The 18,939-nt window shown below is 46.5% G+C and overlaps 1 protein-coding gene across 3 annotated transcripts; it reads left to right on the top strand.

Moving 5' to 3' along the window:
* Positions 1-6,085: 6,085 nt before the first annotated feature.
* On the top strand, positions 6,086-18,037 carry emilin3b (elastin microfibril interfacer 3b). 3 transcript variants are annotated; one of them, XM_023798876.2, is made up of 5 exons: positions 12,814-12,982; positions 13,223-13,301; positions 13,405-13,524; positions 14,784-15,109; positions 15,490-18,037. In XM_023798876.2, exons 3-5 carry the CDS (start codon positions 13,448-13,450, stop codon positions 17,307-17,309), a joined length of 2,223 nt encoding a protein of 740 aa, XP_023654644.1. In that variant the 5' UTR covers positions 12,814-12,982; positions 13,223-13,301; positions 13,405-13,447; the 3' UTR covers positions 17,310-18,037. The 3 variants fall into 3 exon arrangements, with proteins under 3 accessions (XP_023654643.1, XP_023654644.1, XP_072557928.1); XM_023798875.2 differs by lacking the exons at positions 12,814-12,982; positions 13,223-13,301 and adding an exon at positions 6,086-6,687; XM_072701827.1 differs by having other exon boundaries at positions 12,814-13,301.
* The last annotated feature ends 902 nt before the right edge of the window (positions 18,038-18,939 follow it).

Genomic DNA, 18,939 nt, shown 5'->3' with positions numbered 1-18,939 from the left:
AGTGTTTAAAGACCCACAGCTGTTTTCACTCACACATCTCTGCGTTTTTTACCATAAGCTTCAGCTATCCATCATCATCCGCTTTCCATCAGCTGCTGGAACGTATTCCCGGCAGCACCGGGTAGAAGGCGGGACACACCCTGGATGGGTGTGGTTCAGTAGGTTAAGATGTTGTGCTTATAACTTGATGGTTGCCAGTTCATATCCCACAGTTAGCAGAGTGATTTCACTGTTGGGCCCTTGAACAAGGCCCCTAACCCCTCAATTGCACCAGGGACAGTCTGACCCTGCATCCTTGATATGTACATCGCTTTGGATACAAGCATCTCCTAAATAAATAAAAAATGTCAATGTCTCTGTACCTTCCTACCAAATCGTAAACATGGTCTACAAGAGTGATGAATATCATACCCTTTCTGGCAGAACACGTGTATCACCTATCCCATGGGTGGCCAATCTTATCCGCAAAGGGCCGGTGTGTACGCAGGTTTTTGGGATAACCTGTAGGTCAGCTACTCAGTTTATAACAGAAGGCCAAACACCCTTGTTTGGGTCATGTACATATTCTGTATTTGTTTCCAACTTTTCACGCGTACTTAGCCTATAAAAACGCTCTTAGAAAGCGTTTTCCTGTGAATAATCCCAGTTTGCTGTAATTTATAGCCCGTCGCCTTCTGTGCAATGAGCTGAAAAGCAGAGGAAACAAATCTGTGTTTTGACCCGGGTGACCGCACCGATGAACGTGTCACGCCAAAGACGGCCTGGTGTTCCCCAGCTGAGAAAGCTCACACTCATCTTTTATTTAAAGTTTTCCTGAAATAGATGAAAAAAGTGAGAAATCACCACTCCCACATCATGATTACGGGCAGCGGGGTTGCGTCAGCAATGGATTGCAGCTGGTCTCGTAGGTAAACCCATTTTAATTGAGTTTGAAACCAGAACGATCGCCTGGAAACAAACGGCATATTGTTTCCTGAATTCATCTAAACAGTCTTACTACCCACCTAAACCCATGAAGAAAACCTCTCTTCTAACTAATCACCCAACAGACACTGAAAAAACACCCCCCCCCCCCACCCCAGACAAAATAAAATCTCATAGGTGCAAGAAGAAAAGCTGCATGGAAAAAAAAAAATCTGCTCGCCAGAGCAAATGTACACGCACATGCAAACACAGAGATGCATGTGCACACACATGCACGACTGCCAAAAAGATTGAATTCAGTGAAAATAAAGAGCAGGTTTGATAGCTTGCAGCCGTCTGTAACACCAAGCAAGTTTTCGGAAATCGAGTAAACGGTGAGTTAAGCACTGGAATTAAATAAAGAGGGACATTGTGTTTGGGCTTGCTTCTTTTCAGTGATGAGGTTTGGGATTTGGGGGGGGGGGCTAAAAGGCGGGGGGGTGGGGTAATTAAAACCAGATGATCAACCGATGTAGTAAAACCACTGCAGAGTGAGGAATACAGGTCCTCGCCAGAAATAAAAAAAAAAACGTACAAATCTAGCATAATCTCATATACCATGATGCCGCAGTCTCAAAGCCGTCCAGAAACAATCCTGCCGTCTGCATGACCGCAGGCCGCATGCATGACAATCAGAACTCTTTATCGTTATTGCAGAATTGTAAATATGACGAAAACCATTTTGGCTTGCTCGTAATAGTGGCATCAGCAAGAAGAACGCACGTCAAACGACAGTTATGGAAACAACAAATAAACAAGAAACAATAAACAAACATCATTACATTTGGAGATGCAAGCTTTTATTAAGCTACACAACATTTCTTAAATAGTGCATAACTGGAATACTACATATGCATCTTGTTTATTGCCATCATTTAATTCAGCATGCTTGATAATCCTTGGACAGCGATATGTGACAATGCTGCCCGCAGATGTCTTGCCTGGATGCACATCTCTGTCACATCCCTTCCCTTCCATGGGGCAAGGCGAGTCGCTTACTTTTTGCGCATCAAACCGTGGATCGAACGTGCCCTGCTAAATTTCTGCCAGAGATGTGCACTGCGTTTCATCCTGAACTGGCAGCTTTTTTCTAATTTGACAAAGGATCGCTTTGTCCTCCAAGCCTGCTCCCATAATCCCCTGCGGCTGATGTCACCGTAGCGGAGATTGGAGTGGGGAGGTGCAGGAAATGGGCCACGCATGCCGTTACTCATTCGTGTCGCCCGTGATGGATTAATGGAAGAGAAGGTCTCGACCTCGGAGCCCGGGGCTGCTCTCGGCGTGGGGCGGGTTCTAACTTTGGGCCCATTTCTGCCTCCACCAGGCTGTGGGCCCTGCTAGCTGTCCTGGAACCATCTGCAGGGAGTCCAGCTGCAGCACCAGGGAGGGCAGAAAATGTCTCCACAGAAAGCGAACAACACAGAGACGACAACAGGGTCAACCTGTCCCCCTTAGATGCCGAACAGAAGCCGTCATGTGACGCTGGGAACTAGTTTCGGTCCTCATGTTCTGCTGGGTTAGGGTTAGGGTTAGGGTTAGGGTTAGGGTGCATCCTGCCCTACAAACCGAGAAAAGGGGCTTCGAAAGGTTTTTCCAAAAAGCTTTTGACTGTGTGAAGTTGGTAAGTAAATGATAGCGTCTGCATTCAAAACCAAGCAGAGCTGGAGTAAAATATTTTGTCATGAAATAAAACAGAGCCTAAGAGGCCAGAGTTCGGTCATAACTCAATTTTGATAAAAAAAATATTGTAGCGGAGGGTGGATCAAGGTATTGTGAGTATAGTGAAGGACGAGGAGACTTGCTTGCCAAGATAGTACATGCTCTTTATTAGAGTCCTGAACAGGACTGTATCTCCGACATTTTGCCTTTGTACGGCAGTATAAATGTCTTCTGTAATGCGTAACTCATACAGATAAAACGGTTGGGACACATTGCCACTTGTAAAGAAGAGTCTCAAGCTTAATCGCATTTCTGCCTCTTGTGTGCATACATATATAAAAGTACATGAACAGAGAAAGAACGACAGTACATATGTACGATGCGAGAGAGTAGCTGGATGGGACTCCTGGTTAGCGTGTCGGGAAATGCGGCGAGGCGTTTGGGGTGTGGTTAATTATAATCACGCTCTCTATCATTCGCCTTTGATATTTATTGGATTTTGGGAGGTCGTTCAATGTGGTCTCTAACATAACTTTAACTCCACAAGGCTAACAGACTAACCTTGAAGAAAAAAAAAGTGGATTAAAACTGATTTTTTTTCTTGAGCTCCCTGGGAGATGACTTCCCCGGGGAGCCATTTAGTGCTTCCGGACGGTGATTACATAGCGGGTAAACATCAGCGTTTGCTGTCTCTGATGACAGGGAGCTTAGGGGAAGAGACAGGTGGGTATGGCAAGTCACAGCGAGGTGAGATTCACTGGCTCCGTAATGAGCTTCCGGCTTGCTTGCAGATGCGGATGGGCTGTGTTTGGTGATGATGACCAGCCCCATCGGGTCTCACTGGAGTCGCCCACATTCTGGAATGTCAGCGAGATCCTGGATGCCCTCTCTGTGTATGGGGCAGGGTGGCATAGTGAGTGCCCATTGTCAGTGATGTTAATACTGTAACACATCATAGACACAGCTTTTTCCAGTAAAGTTGTAGTCCATCCTACAGATTGTATTCAGCCAACATAAGGAATTAAGGTCTGAAAACAGCACAGTGTTTTACATACATTTATACATTTTTCATGGAACATTCACCCATTTTGTTTGTTGTTGTCTATTGAAATCTAAAGGCCTTGTAATTTCCTTTGGAATAAGTTATCTATCTATCTATCTATCTATCTATCTGTCTGTCTGTCTGTCTGTTTGTCTGACTGTCCGTCAGACAGACATTTTAGCAAAAGCGACAGCTCATTCATCCCCTTTTAATGCAGGAAAATGACACCAAAAAATACAACATGATGACCTTGATAGCTGTCCTGCTGTAAACTGAGTAAAAAAATCCTGCTATATAACTTTTTATGTTGCAAAAATAAGATGTCAAAATTATCATAAAAATTATCCTGTAACTGGAGCCTTTTCAATCACAGAAGCTGTTTCCCCTGCAAAAGAATAAAGGTGATATTTACTTTTGTATCTTAAATATAGGAAAGCAGTGCCCAGTTCTAATAATTTGAGTGATTTATTTCTGTCCATTAGGTCTTGTTAAAAAAGGGCTGCTTTTATTACCGGTGTTAAGTGTTAATGGCCCAGGATTATAGTGTAAATGTTGAGGTCAAGGGTCCAAATATTAGGTGAAAGGGTCAAATATCCGGCTTTGCGGGGTTTAACGCATATTCTATAAAATTAAGGAATATAGGTAGCTCAATAATCCTGCAATAAGCCACCACCTGCCTCTGTGCTTCTCAGCAATGCCTGCAGAGAGATGTATCAATATCTTAAAAGATATTTTGTTCTTTTTTTCTTTATATGATATAGAGGTCCTCAGGGGGACATCCATAAGCTTCTCCTGGTTTTCCGCGTCTTATTGGAAGCAGGCCTTTACCAGGTCACCCCCCTTCAAAAGTATCCAGTATCCCCGTACTAAACGGCCGATGTCACAGCTCTGGAATTCCGTGCCTGCCACTTTCAGGGAAAAAAAACCTGTATCATGGGAACAAGACAGGTTGTGGTGCAGGCGTGCTAACAGTGCGTTGGTTTACAACATAGAAATGCTCTCTCTCACAAGTTATACATATTCTCTAGCTGCCCCTGGTGTAGGCTGCAGGACTCACGCAAAGAGGAGTCTGTCGGGTGTTACGTGGTTACGGCGTAAAACTGGCGATGTACACAGCAATAAGGCTACACAGATGGAACGAAAATCTCAATTCGATTATGGGTCGACTTCCTTTGAGAGCTGTGGATTTCCGGATGAAACGAAAACATCCAGTGTGACTTTCAACGCTACACGTGGCGTGTTGGGTGAACTTGCAGTCGGAGCCACAATTTTCTCTGTTACGTTGAAATGTATGGAAGTTATTTTCCCTGGCAGATAAGCTGCCTTATTGTAAACAGTTCACAGATGTCAAAGTCATAATATTTCAGTAATACAAAAAGAAAGGAAGCACTCAAAGTAAGGGTCAAAAGATTTAATATCCAGTAATAGATGACTACGTCTGAGCATATTACACATGTCCTCTTAACTCAAAACAGGCAACTTCTTCAGAATTCCTGCTTCTGTGGAAGAGAATGAGGAGAAGGTAAAGCTCTGAGCATTTGGCACTTCAGACTTTTTCAACCTGCAGTTGTGTAAAAGTGGCATCAGCAAGACCATCAAAGGAGATTCTCAACAAACCAACCAGACCTTCATCTGAGAGTTCAGAGTTCACATCAACTAAGAATACAGTAAAACACTGTATGTATATATAGATGCCCTGATGGTCTATATAACAAATTTATTCATCTATATATGAATATATTCTAGACAGCATAAAAAAATGAAAAATTGAAATTAAACAAATATAACATGATAATTTACTGGAATAAAGCAGCTGTGAATGAAATAGTTTTGCCTTTGTAATGTAATATTCTGGTTAAGACATGGTTCGGATTCAGTACCTGTGATTTGAAGCATATTGGTTCAAATCCCATAGTCACCAGAGTGATTACACCATTGGGCCCCCTAGCAAGGCCCTCAGTAATGTACAGGCTGAACCTGCGTCTGGATACTGATCTGGTCCATTTTGGGACTGAAAGCTCTGTATCTGGACAGCAGTGATCCCAGAAACACAGAACGCAGACATGGATACCTGGCATCAGAGTGAGAATAAACACATATCAGAGGAGTGAAAACCAGCCCCACATGTGCCCCCCCCCCTCTTCTCGTTAATGTCGGAGAGGGCGGAGGGGGCCTTACTGGAGCTGGGGGGGGTGGGATGGATTTGGCAGGGCTATGCTGCTTCCTCCCTCCCGAAAATTGGATTGGATTGGGGGTTTGCCCCACCCCACTTCCCCGTGGCCTGAGTCCCTTTTTTTTTGGAAAGCATTCCAAGTTGGTGGTTTGGGAGGGATATGCAAATCCCCCCCCCCCCCCCCACCCGGCAGCCTGCCCCCTTTGAAGAGGCTCTAGCGGGCCCTCGTGCCGGGGGAGAGCGCAGTTTGGCTGACGCTGTCCCATCAGCAGGTCCCACAGCCAGAAGCCGTCTTAGAGCCTGCAGTAGCTCTCCTTGTGCCTCACCCTCTCTCTCTCTCTCTCTCTCTCTCTCTCAGTCTCTCACTCACCCTCGTTCTCTTCTGCCTGCCTGCTCCGTTACCCATCACATCTGTGCGTTCCGTCCTCCCCTCCCCACCCCTCTCCTCTCTTCTCCCTTGTATCTCTCTCTCTCTCTCTCTCTCTCTCTGCGCCCGGCTGCAGCAGACACAGAAGCCACAGGTTCGCCTACAGTCAAACTGAGGACGTCAACTTCACAGACCTTCTGGAACCAAACGGAAAACCCCACTATTTTTCTGAGCCAGCGCCGAGACGCTGTTTTCATGTGATCGTCCCGCGAGGTCTCTCTGCTTTTCTTTTGCCGCTGTTTGCGACACAGAGCTGAAGATGAAGCAGCTCCTCAGCCTGCTCGCACTGCATCACTCCATCCTTGGATTGTTCTTCTGCTCAGCTGACGCCAAAGGAACCTACGGCAGCCCGTACAGATACAGCCTGTTCAAGTCTGGCGCCGCCCCCCACTACACCCCCGGGAAGCCCATGGGGAGGCACAAGTGAGTACAAGTGCCAAACGTACGTGCCTGCAGGAGTGCGACTGATTGTCATCTGAACCCACAGCAGCCCCAATAAAATAAACGGCTAATGTTGCGCTTGGGTGCATTTACGTCTCTGCCGAGATACAAAAAAGCTACAGTTAGGCTGCCCTGTAGCTGCCAAGGGACTTTGCAAGCTTCCAGCTTAGGCTTGTGACACTCGGTGCTCGATGACAAACTTAACATGGCGAGGGGAGCCATCAGCGATCAGAACGTCAGGACCGCAACCGGCACTCGTGACGTTTTATCCGTGTGCACGAGCGTGTTAACGTGTAGAGTGTAACACGCGTGTGAGATGAAGGGCTGCTGTGTGCTTGATGCTCAACATGTGACATTAGGGAGGTCTCTGTGAGGGGGGGAGGGGGGAGATATGCTGTGTTATGCTCCTTTGACTTATTTATACACCTACAATGTGAATGGGAGAAGATTAATGTAAGAATTCACAAAGTGGATCTACGAGATCTCCTGAGCTAAGTGATATGAGCAAACAGGACAACATCATAATTAAAAAATATATATTGTATATAATAATAATAATACTACTAATAATACTAATAATAATAATTAGTATTATTATTAGTAGTAGTAGTATTAATATTAACAGCACGGGTGTGACTCATTCATGGTTGGTGTGCTACATAAGCTACCTCGTTAACTAAACCCGTCCCTCAGACTGTCACCCTCTCTTCCTCTGGGACCAGCTGAGTCCCTGAGTTCGGTCCAGTTGCATTTATTTACTAAGCAGATGCTTTTATCCAACACTGTGTTCATTTTTGAGAAAGCAGGACCACACAGTCCCTGGAGTCATTGGGGGAGGGGCTTAAGGGCCATGTCCAGGATTTGAACTGGCAACGTTCTGGTTACAGGCAAAGCATCCTAACCTGAGCCATACACCAATCCCATTGATGAGAAAATGAGGGAGGTGTTCAAAGGATGTCGCTCATGGGAGTCCAAAGCTCTGCCTCAGCTTCAGGCCTGGGGGAGGTGGCCAGGGGGACAGTGGGGCCAGGTAGGGGGAAAGGTTTCTGCGTGCATGGGAGCCGTTCACCCGACCCCATGGAATCCACACCGAAATCTCTGATATTCCACATCCACACCTGCAATTTCGTTCCTGCTCCAACTCCTGCTTCAGGCAGTTTGATCCCGGGGAAATTAATTCACAGGCGACTGATTAGGATTGTTCTCCTTTCCGAATCCCCCAAGGAACGCGGGCATTGCACAACGGGGGTCGGGTGTTCGTCTCTTGCGGTTTCTAAGGTGCTGGTGGAATGCTCAGGCGCTCCGAGATCCGCTGTTCCGGATCTGCTTCCTCCATCGCTCTTATACGGTGCCTAACAAGCCAAGAAAAAACAAAGGATTCTCTGTTACATCCTCGCCTTGCTCGGTGACTTTAATAGACGTGTCATAGGCCTACCTTGGCCAGGCTGCACTCTGGGGATCGGTCATGCGATCAGAGCGGGTTACAAGTCCAGTTCGAGGGTTGAGGCCCAGGCGAGGAATGTAGACTCATATGACTGTGGTTATGAAACCAGGATCCTTCAAAACACGTAGGTGCTGAGCAGGACCAATATGGAAGGCAGATGCATATGTGAAGGATTTCTAGGGTGTTTCTGAGATTTCTCTCCATTATCCTTTGCGTGAAGAGCATGCGAGTTTTTGGGCAAAGTTTACAATTGGCGACAGGCTGAGGGGATGCCGGAACGAGAGGGGTATGGACTTTAGTTGCAGAGAGGTTTCAAAAACAAACAATCCATCATAAACACAACATACAGAACAAATCAGCTAGAACAGAAGAATACTATTACCATATCGTACAATAGAAGGACATTTCATGAGAAGAAAGAAAAGTGAGCTGGTTGCTTATGCCATAATTTCTGCAAATTTACCCAACTTGCAGTACAAATCTTTTAGTCCTATGAGTAGGAACTCTATATTTTCTACCTCAAGGTAGAAGCACAAACTCCCTATGCAGGGGGTGGCTGGTACAATCTAATAGGGCCTAAGCCTTTCTTCTGACCTGCCAATTGTAACGGTCAAAGAGCTGAGTTTGATTCACCCCAACGCCTTTACTGACCACTCTAACAAGGGGGCCTAGCCTGAGCATGACAATACTCACAATACTCAGCCGCTTAGTGCACACTGCACCTGCCATTGGGTCCAACGGGGGGTGCAACCTTACCATTAACCAGTGATTTCTGTTTTGATTCGCTGAGTGACAGGGAGGAGACAGAGTATCGAACCTAAAGGGGTTTTGATTCCATCTCTTTGCTGCATGCTGTTTGAATATGGTTTAAGGGGACACTTCCTGTCACACCTGTCACAGACATCCCCCGTCACCTGCCTCCTGCTCCGTACTTCCTGGGATTGGCTCCAGCCTCCCCGAGACCCAGTATAAGCTGTAATGGAAGATGGTGAATGGATCTGTTCTATTTTCATCCTTTTGTCATCTGAGGTGCAATATTAAGAAAGGCAGAGTGTAGGGGACCCAAGCCCCACTTTTTGGCAGCTTTCTTGGGGGGGGGGGGCAGTGTGGCACTGCACAGGGCATCGGAGGACGGGGGAGTCCTGGAGGCTGAGTGGGACGGGGCTTACTTAGTTTTAGGCTATTGGTGATGTAACGCACCCCCCCCCACAGAGCCCTACATCACTACTGACCCTACAGACTAAACAAACGTGCAGGTGGCCACGTGAAATCGCACCTCCTGAAGGCAGGAGGCTGCTGCCCGTTCCGACCTGCTGAAGGTGTGTGTATCCATGCAGGAAGGTCGCCTGATTGCCCCCTACTACCTCCTTACATATGGAATCCATTTTTCAGCAGCCTGACTGGGCAGTACCCCCCCCCCCCCCCCGATTAGTCCCCAAGTGGATTGAGCTGCACGTGAAAACACACGGCGGGATGTGAACATCACTAAGAGATCCTTTCTTCATAACCCCCCCCGGTAGGCCGTACCACAGAGGCTTGGTCAATATTTCTATGGAACTGAGATGGGACTGTGCCAAACCGCATCTGTTATGGGGGGGGGGGGGGGGTATGCAACATGTAGATTTCTGGCACTGGGTCCACATACTGCTGATAAAACTACATTCAATAGCAACCTTTCTACCAGCTATTCAGTGACACAGGAGCTGAAACCGATCCCTCGGACAGAGAAGAAACGGGACTTAATTGAAAATAATGGAGAAAATGTCATCGTGGCATTTTGAGGCTGCTTTATTTTTCTTTGAAACGCAGCAGAAACGACAGGTGCCTTATTCATTACCCTGACATTCTGGGGCCCAGTTCGATCTGGAAAACATTTAAGAGCAGGTTTTTTCGCTTTAAAGGAAAGACCCAGGCGGAGACAGTCGCTAAACAGCTAAAATGTAGGGTCAGGTCCTGTGCACCAACAACCTCCCCCCCAACCGCCCCCTGCCCCCACTGCGCCAATAAATTTCAGAGGTCAGATTATGGCCACCTTCTCATGGTTTGTGGTAGAAGCGACCGTATTAATGCAGCGTTTTCAATTTCTGGGATGGGGGGAGGGGGGGTGTTCCTTGTAATAATACTTGCAGAGGGCCATATGGGAATCTTAGAGGGAATTTGGTATTACTTGAGGGTGGGGGATGGGAGGAACATAAGGCCCAAAACGTAACGCTATATACAGTGAGACCCCACATGCCAGAGGGGGTATTTTTTGGTTCAGAAAAATACAAATATTTTCGAAGGGATTAAATAGGATGATGTAAGCCTCTGTGTTAAACACAGGCCTTCTAGTAGATGGATGTGATGGAAGTATCTCTCTCATCTCCTCTCCTGAGCAGAGGTTACTCCCCTCTCGTGCAGATGGATCAGCCCGGGATCTCCCACAGCTTCCTGTAGGGGTGCGGACATTGTCTCCTGGCATTTAAACTGTGGACCCGTTGTCCAGCTGGGTGAAAAATGACTATCAGAGTGGATGCTAGATTTCATGAACACAGCAAGAATCTGTCTTCGCCTAGTGTGACATTTATACATGATTAAGTCTGGGTAGGTAAAAATAATAATAATAATAATAATAGCAAAAACAATAGTAATTTTTATAGCGCCTTTCAAGAACCAAAAATGCTCTGAATAGATTAAAGAACACAGAGCCCAGTGAGGCAGTAACAGAAAGAAGAAAATAAACAGATAATGCGATAAAGCAAAATATGCAGGCCATGGCAAATTAGTAGCTCCGCAAATGAAGGAGAAAATGTAGCTTAATGATAGGTTAGAAAAACACAGAAGGCATAGATCCCAGGCATGGACTTCTTGAGTTAGTCGTATTTCATCCAAAGTTGATTCGATGGAGACTGAATCGCTTTAGAGTGACTCCCATGAAAAAAAATCCTGAAACCTCAATACTCTGTGTAGATAAGTCACGATATTACAACCATTCTATTTGGTCCATCCATCTTATTTCCGTGACTGCTTGTCCTATTCAGAGTTGTTGGGGGTCCGAAGCCTATCCCAGAGCTTATGGGTGCAAGGCAGTGAACAACCCAGGATGGGGTGCCAACCCATTACAGGGCACAGTCACACAGCAGTCACTCACACAGGCAATTTGGTAACTCTGATTAGCTGCAGCATGTTTTTTGACTGACTGACTGACTGACTGACTGACTGACTGACTCTCTCTCTCTCTCTCTCTCTCTCTCTCTCTCTCTCTCTCTCTCTCTCTCTCTCTCTCTCTCTCTCTCTCTCTCTCTCTCTCTCTCTCTCTCTCTCTCTCTCTCTCTCTCTCTCTCTGTCTGTCTGTCTGTCTGTCTGTCTGTCTCTGTGTGTGTGTGTGTGTGTGTGTGTACATGCAAACTCCACAAATGGTAAGCCATGGCAGGGACTTGAAACCCAGTTACTCCATCCATCCAAATTCCATAAGTGTTGGAAATTTTCAGTACGAGGTGAGGGAGGCGGAGAGCGTGAGGCAGGGGACACCCAGAACGAGGTGATCCATCAGAAGACACGAGGCTAGACACAGAAACACAATACAGCCCATTATAGACTCACCACATTCCATTTTTGGGGTTTCACATGCTCAGTTATTTCATTGAATATCATTTATGATGAATGCATAATACATATGAAACGTATAAACCCATCAGATAAGCAACCAAACCGCTGTCTGCCAAAACCGCTTATCCAGTACACGGTCCCAGAGGCTCCTGGAAAATATCCCAGGAAGAACAGTGTATGAAACACCCTCTGCTGGTCAAACACACACTCAAAGCCGATGGACAGTTTAGAAAAACTCGCTTATCTTGCTGCATATATTTATGTTTAAATATAAACCAGTAACTAGCACATCAGTTTCCACTAAGCCAGCGAAACCCATTAGTCGCGACCCAAGTTCTGAAAGAGTCGGGAGGCAGAGCTGGAAATGTAGGCATTTTAAAAACCAGCAAGCTCCTATGCTGATCCACGATCAGATTTCCCAGCCCAAATCCTAGAATTAACCTATACAGTATAAACAGCCTGCAAATGCTTAGCGCAAAACTAATGAACATTCAAACAATCCAAGAATCCAAACCACAGATGCTTAATTTAAAATTCACTGCCACATCCAATCAGATTTGTGCAATAGGCATCGATCGGTGTAAATTGCAGATCATAGCATTAATTTAAACCTATAGCCTACTTGATATAGAATTAATTGGTGTAACACCGGCATGGTAAAAGTGCGCGGTCGCGGTGCGAATAAGGTTGAGAACCACTGCACTAAGCCGTTCGCGGTTTATTTATTACCAGAAAATGCCTCCCTAAGCCATGAATGAAATGGTCAAAAGCCAACCAAGGGATTCCTCAAATGCCTCTAATAGCTGTTCGGGAAAGTGCTAAGAACATTCTCAGCTGGGCATGATCGACTTTGTCGCAACTTAACGTTTGAACAGTTTCAATTGTCGTTCATCTATCTAAATGCGAGTCTCAGGAGGATTTGTATTGAAAATATCACGGGCTAAGTCAAGTTTACCTGGGGCTTGACATTATTGACTGATTGATTGATTGAAGGAACTGCTATCGGGGTTAAGCTTAAAATACTCGGTCGGTCATAACGACGCCCGTCATGCGTCTTAAAATAAACAGCGGATGTTTACGGCTTGTGTTAAAAATTGGCATGCTAATATTCAGTTATCTAGTCGTATGTGAGAAAGGCTAAGCCCGTTTGTGGTATTCGTTGTTCCCAAAGACGTTGCATTGGACACTAACGAAAATGACGCTCGGCTTTTCGTTTGTTTATTAACTTTCAGCAAAATGAGGAATGTGGGTAATTTTCGTGCTGTGAAGTGTTATTTACGTGACACATTAAATTAGTGTGAATGTCCTAGGGGTGGGGGTGAAATCAGGTGACGAGACCGCAGCTCTTCCAGTAGCGACCCCCTGTCGACCTGACACCGTTTTTTTCTTGTCTGCTATCCCCCCACGATAAATGTGAAATGTCCTCTGTGTTGGTCCGTCCCCGTTTGTCACAAACCAGTCTTGCCATTTCTGTGTCCCCCACAGACCAAATCAGGAAGTTCTGCAACCTTCATACTGCCTACAGCTGAATTTGGCGCGGGGGGTATTACGTAAAGATATCAAGGCGTGTATCCAGACTCATTCGTACGAGCAGCGGTCACCCGCAGTCCTTTAGGTGTAAGTGTTGTTAAAATGTTGAAAAACAAATGTTTTCCCTCTTTGAACAGAAACCATTGTGCTTATGTGGTCCAGAAGAACATCTCGTGCACAATGCAAGATGGAACCGAAACTTATGTCAAAGCGGAATATAAGAAGTGTTCATGGGGGCAGAAGTGTCCTACTGTTGCGTAAGTAGTCAAACAAATTACATTTCCCCATTAACGTGTATTTATTTATTTATAATTTAATCAGCAATGTAATTAATGCCAATATGCCCCAAGCAAAACAACAGGCGGGTAAATATCAGATATTAAATATCTTAGTGTCTAGGATAATTTTATCTGGTGCACGCCCAATCTCAAACGTTTAAAAAGCACAGCAACTAGACAGCCTCAGAAATGGCTCTTTACTAACCTCTAGTGTCAAAGTCTGACATTACGATGTCTGATGTAGCTGTATTATCATTAGTGATGGGAATTTCTTACATATCCCACCGGTATAATTTCATTCCGCATTTGTGTAAACAGCAACCGACAAATCTTGCTCATTCTGCGCCAGCGTCTACCTCTTTTGACTGGCTGGTTCTCACTGTTCACGTATAGGAGAGTAGAATGGACTTGGGGCACGCAGTGAGATGTGCGCACAATGATAAAAAAAAACAATGGCTCTCAAGTACGACTCGACTCCCATCGTTCATACCGAAGAGTCATTCAAAAAATCGAAACATTCGCGAAAGTCACATCACAAATTCCCATAGACAGGGCTAGCGAATTCATGGATTCCACGAAAAAAATTACTAAGCATGATAATCTAGATTAAATTAGTGTAATATCTGATGTGATTAAACAATTAAATATTTGCCTGGTTTTAAAAAAGTATCACTCATTTGTGCTACAGCAGCCTGCCAACACCTGGAGGAGAAATTAAATTAATTCGCTTGAGTTACTGTCAATGAATGTTCTGGAAAGAATATTTATTTAGTTTACTCGTAAAACAATATTTTGGTCTTAGGAGAAAGAGCCGGACTTAAGAATAAAACAGAAATTCTATCTATAAAAATTGGAAATAGGTTTTTAATATTTAAAGATGTAAATCAGCGTTGAATATGGAAACGCATTAGTGTCAATCCCCCCCCCCCCCCCATATTTAACTTGGCATCATTCATCCCTCAACAAATAGACCTTTGTATTTAAATTATAAACTGTGCCCCATATCCAAGACTCCATTGATTACTGTGTATTTGTGCCCCAAGAAAATGTAGTAATTAACATACGGCAATAAAAACTGCAGGATGTTCTTTTTATAGTCTGTCTTTAAAGGCAATGCTTACATAAAGGATTGTGTAAGCAAGCATTGGCTTCACTCTTGAGTGAATGTGCAATACTTTGAGCTGTCTGGCTGAAATAGCTCATTGACTTTTCATCACCTCACATCTGACATCACGCAGGTACCGGACCTTCTACAAACCCAAGTACAAGGTGGGCTACAAGGTTGTGACGGAGCTTGAATGGAGGTGCTGCCCTGGCTTCTCCGGGGAGGGCTGCCATGAGGGCCCCACGTCGCTGCCGGACCTGATGATGCCGCCTTTCAAAGGATCCGTACCCCGGCCGAATTTCAAGGGCTACCCCTACGGTCGGCCAAGGCCACACCCAGGCCAAAAGTCATTCCCCAGCGGTCACCTAGAGCCCATGAAGCCGTTTCCGGTCGGACCAGAGGAGGCGGAGCCATTCCCCACTGGACTCCTGCCATCAGGGCATATGAAATCCAACTATGGTAATTACTGAACCGCCTCCATTAAACAGGTGTCCGTAAATCCCTGGTGCAATATAGCTTTGGGCAGCACTGTGGCTCAGTGGGTGGTGCTGTTGCCTCACATCTCCAGGGCTGTGGGCTTGATTCCCTTCTCTGGATCTGTATCTGTAAAGTTCACATGTTCTCTTCTTGTGTAACTTGTTTCCTCTGGCCACTTCAGATTCCTCCCTCAGTCCAAAATCATGTCATTAAGAAAAGAGATGTCCCTAAATTGTCTGTAGAGACAGATTCCCTGTAGTGGATGGGCATCCCATAAAGGTGTCCCCCTGTGGATGCCCTGTACCTCTGCTAAATAAAGATAAATAAGATAATCACGTTGTGCATTTACTGTGTCACTGTAGGCCAGAAGTTTGCTGGAGTGACAGGAGAGCGCCTGGACCGCATGGAGGAGGACATCCGACGTTTGTCTCAGAGCCTAAACACGCTGAATGGCTTTGTGACGGGTCTGGAGGAGCGGCTGCGCTCGTCCCTGCGAGAGGACACTAACAAGATGCTGGGCACCCTGCTTAACACTGCTCCCCGGCTGTCGGACTCGTCAGTCGGCTTTGGTGTGATCCCTGATGGCACACCTGACGGCCTGGAAGGCGGCGAGGGCTTCCCTGGCCTCGGGGACCTGGTAGGGAGGGTGACAGAGGTGAAGGAGGACCTGAGGACGAAGAGCGAGATGCTGGACGAAATTCACGGTATGGTGCTCGGGCACGACGGGCAGCTCAAGCAGCTGATGCAGGTCGTCTCTGGCCAGCCGGGTATCGACGGTTCTCAAAAGCCCCTGGAAGAGCTTCTGGATACTCGACTGGCTAATGTGCGAACCGACATCCTGGACGGCTTCGAAAGGCGGCTGTCAGGCGTGGAGAACCACTGTGAAGACCGCATAGGGGAGGTGCAACGCAAGTGTCTGCTGGACAACATCAGCGGCCAGGAACAGATACAGCTGTCACTCGACGGCAGGGAGACAGGCCTCAGGGAAGAGTTGGGCAACCTGCAGGCTCAGATCCAGGGCCTCACCCAGACAGAGAGCTGCTGTGGGCTGGTCTCCAACCTGGAACAGAGAGTACTGCTGCTGGAAGAGTCAGTAAAGGGTCTCACCGAGTCCCAGAGACAATTCCAGACCATGTTCCACGAGCACACGAATACCCTACAGGGGACCCTGGATGACATGGATTCCAGGATCAATGTGACAGAGAAGGGGAGCTTCGGCGACAGATTTCCGGATGGCCTAGATTCCTTGGATGGCTTCAAGGTCCTGCTGGACGAGAAGCTGAAGAGTCTCGGGGACCGGCTATTTGTGGCTGTGGAGGAGATGAGTAACGCCACGACACCGACCGTCTTGGAGGGACGAGTTGTGCCCACGCTGGAAACAGAAATTGAGTCTGTGCGTCAGAGGGTGGAGACTGGCCTGGATGGGCTCCAAAAGCAGCTAACAGACTTGGAGCTCCTGTGCACTTCCGCCTGCTCCCCTGCTCCTGGAGAGGATGTCACCCAGCTCCATGCCGAGATCGAGGAATGCAAGGGTTTAGAAAAGAAGCTGTCAGGGCGGTTAGACACCTATAAGGATCAACTGGACAGGCTCAATGGCTCCTTGCAGGCCTTGTTGGTCAGGCTAGAGAAGGAGGAGGCCGAGGGATCGATTCAGGGCGAGATCACACTGCTGAAAGTCAGCGTCAACTCTGTGAACCGCACGCTGAAGGGTCTACGCGACTCGGTCAACCTGTTTGCCAGCGAGGTGACGCATGCCAACTCCACCTGGCAGGAGCGAGAGGGCCGTCTGGCTGGGCAGATGCAGGGCATCGTGCAGGTGGTGGGCAGGCAGGCTGCGCAGCTGGGCTCCAGCGAGCGCAGGCTCATCCAGCTGAAGGCCGAGCTGCAGAGCCTGGGCAGGCGGCTGGCCGGGGAGCTGCAGGGCTGCCGCAGCACGGCGCTGGACGTGCAGCAGGAGGTGCAGGCCGTGGACAGCCGTGTCACCAAGGTGGAGGGCCGCTGTGGCGGCCTGAGCGAGCTGGCCGAGGACCTGGAGCGCATCCGCGGGGAGCTGGAGAGGCACTCGGACACCTACCTCTCACAGATCAACGGCACCCTCAGCAGCCACTCACACCAGCTGGCCGACCTCCAGGACGGACTCAAGGATTGCCTGGGCAAAGCTGACCACCAGGGGGGGCAGTAGCTCTTTCTGCATAGACACAAACTTTTACGGCTGTATAGATTGTAAAATCTTCTCTCAAATTTTAATCTAATGGGGCATTTCTCTATATACATTTTTTGTGTTTGTTTTCCTGTGTTTTATATGGATTTTATTTTAGCTGACCTAACTTATATGAAAAATGGTGACTGCATTAAGTGCTAGACGTATTTGTACAATGATAAAACAAAGCATATGCTATCACACCCTAATAAGCTGCTACAGGTTTCTACTGCCAAGTCAATTCTACTTTTTTTTTTCTACACTTTGTATTTTCCTTTTGAAATACTGTATGCCAACATCAGAGGTGCTAAACTATTGTATACATGTTTTACTGTCAAAAAAGTTGGCTATAATGTACAAATATATATAAATATATTTCTGCTTAGTTTTATATCTTTAAACGATAGTTTTCCTAACAAACACGGGAACGTAACGCTGTTTAGTGTGATGAAGAAAAACTGCTAGACTGAAGAATCTAATGAAATTCTGTGTGTGACCGCAAGGTGTCAGTAAAGCGAACAATGAATGAATAACATTTAGGGAACGAGAAAGTGGATTCTATTTTTTAAATATTTTCCTTATTTGACATATCTATTGCAAAAGTAGGCAATGTTTTACAAATGTTGATAAAGTGAAACGTTCGTTAATTAAAGTGCAATATTAATTTTTGATAAATTACTGTATGAGTCTTGTTGAAAAGGCTCTTAAAAGCTGGCAGCGGTTTTTTTTTGTCCTTGTGAAGGATAAGGAAGGAAAATCAAATTTGCTTTTGATAAGTTAGTCTAGAGTCACATCCCTGAGAATATCCCGCCTTTTCCATTGCTTCCGATTCCAAGAAAGCCTATTTGGCGACGTGTCAAATGAACACAAATTGCACGTTAAATTGCGGTTTCATTTTCTTCCAAGAGAAACAACGGCAATTTATTTTATAGACACGCCCTTAACGTGTGCACAGTTGACACTTTTACACTATATGTCTACGAAGCACGGATTCTGCTGATCCGAGTCAAATCCGAATAAAGAAATTAAACGGACAATAAAATCGCGCCTGGTATTATAGCACCGCTGCTTCGGCGGAAGGGCGGCTGCTGTTCCACCCCTAGGCTCAGTCACACTACAGTTACAGTACATCCGAATCGGTCTGCTGGCAGGGACAGGGCTTTCGGACAAGGTGACAAGGACAGGAGGTGTTTCGCCTTTAGCCTCTCCACCTGGAAGGGTGATGAGGGTCTTTTGCCACTATAGACTGGCCGTATTTGTGTACTTCAGGCATGCTGGAAACAAGACTTCAGGTAGAAGGCGGTCAAGGTCATTAAAGTCATGACTTTTACACGCTTTATGCGCGCGGGGAGGGGGGGTTACTAGGACGAGCTGTTAAGTATTTATACATGCACTGGCTGACGAACAGCATGGTTATATCTCACCCACATCTCCAGGAAGTCGACTCACAGGGCAGACATGGTGAGGAAAGTAACCACACGTCGCCGCCTGACAAGGTAGGCCTAATGGAAGCAGCACGCGCAGACGGCGTGACGTCCCCATGTCAGCTGATGTCACGCGGCAGATCAGGGAAAGTATAAAGACCGGTGGCATCGAAGGAGGGGTGGATTAT

The sequence above is a fragment of the Paramormyrops kingsleyae genome, chromosome 18 (assembly GCF_048594095.1).
Source record: "Paramormyrops kingsleyae isolate MSU_618 chromosome 18, PKINGS_0.4, whole genome shotgun sequence".
NCBI lineage: Eukaryota > Metazoa > Chordata > Actinopteri > Osteoglossiformes > Mormyridae > Paramormyrops > Paramormyrops kingsleyae.
This window is presented reverse-complemented; position numbering and strand designations above follow the sequence as displayed.

Bases quoted from the DNA above. Each gene is read 5' to 3' on its own strand.
- emilin3b (XM_023798875.2), top strand. From the start codon at position 6,524: ATGAAGCAGCTCCTCAGCCTGCTCGCACTGCATCACTCCATCCTTGGA. The intron at 6,688-13,404 runs GTGAGTACAAGT...CTCTTTGAACAG, and splicing joins AAGCCCATGGGGAGGCACAA to AAACCATTGTGCTTATGTGG. The intron at 13,525-14,783 runs GTAAGTAGTCAA...GACATCACGCAG, and splicing joins CAGAAGTGTCCTACTGTTGC to GTACCGGACCTTCTACAAAC.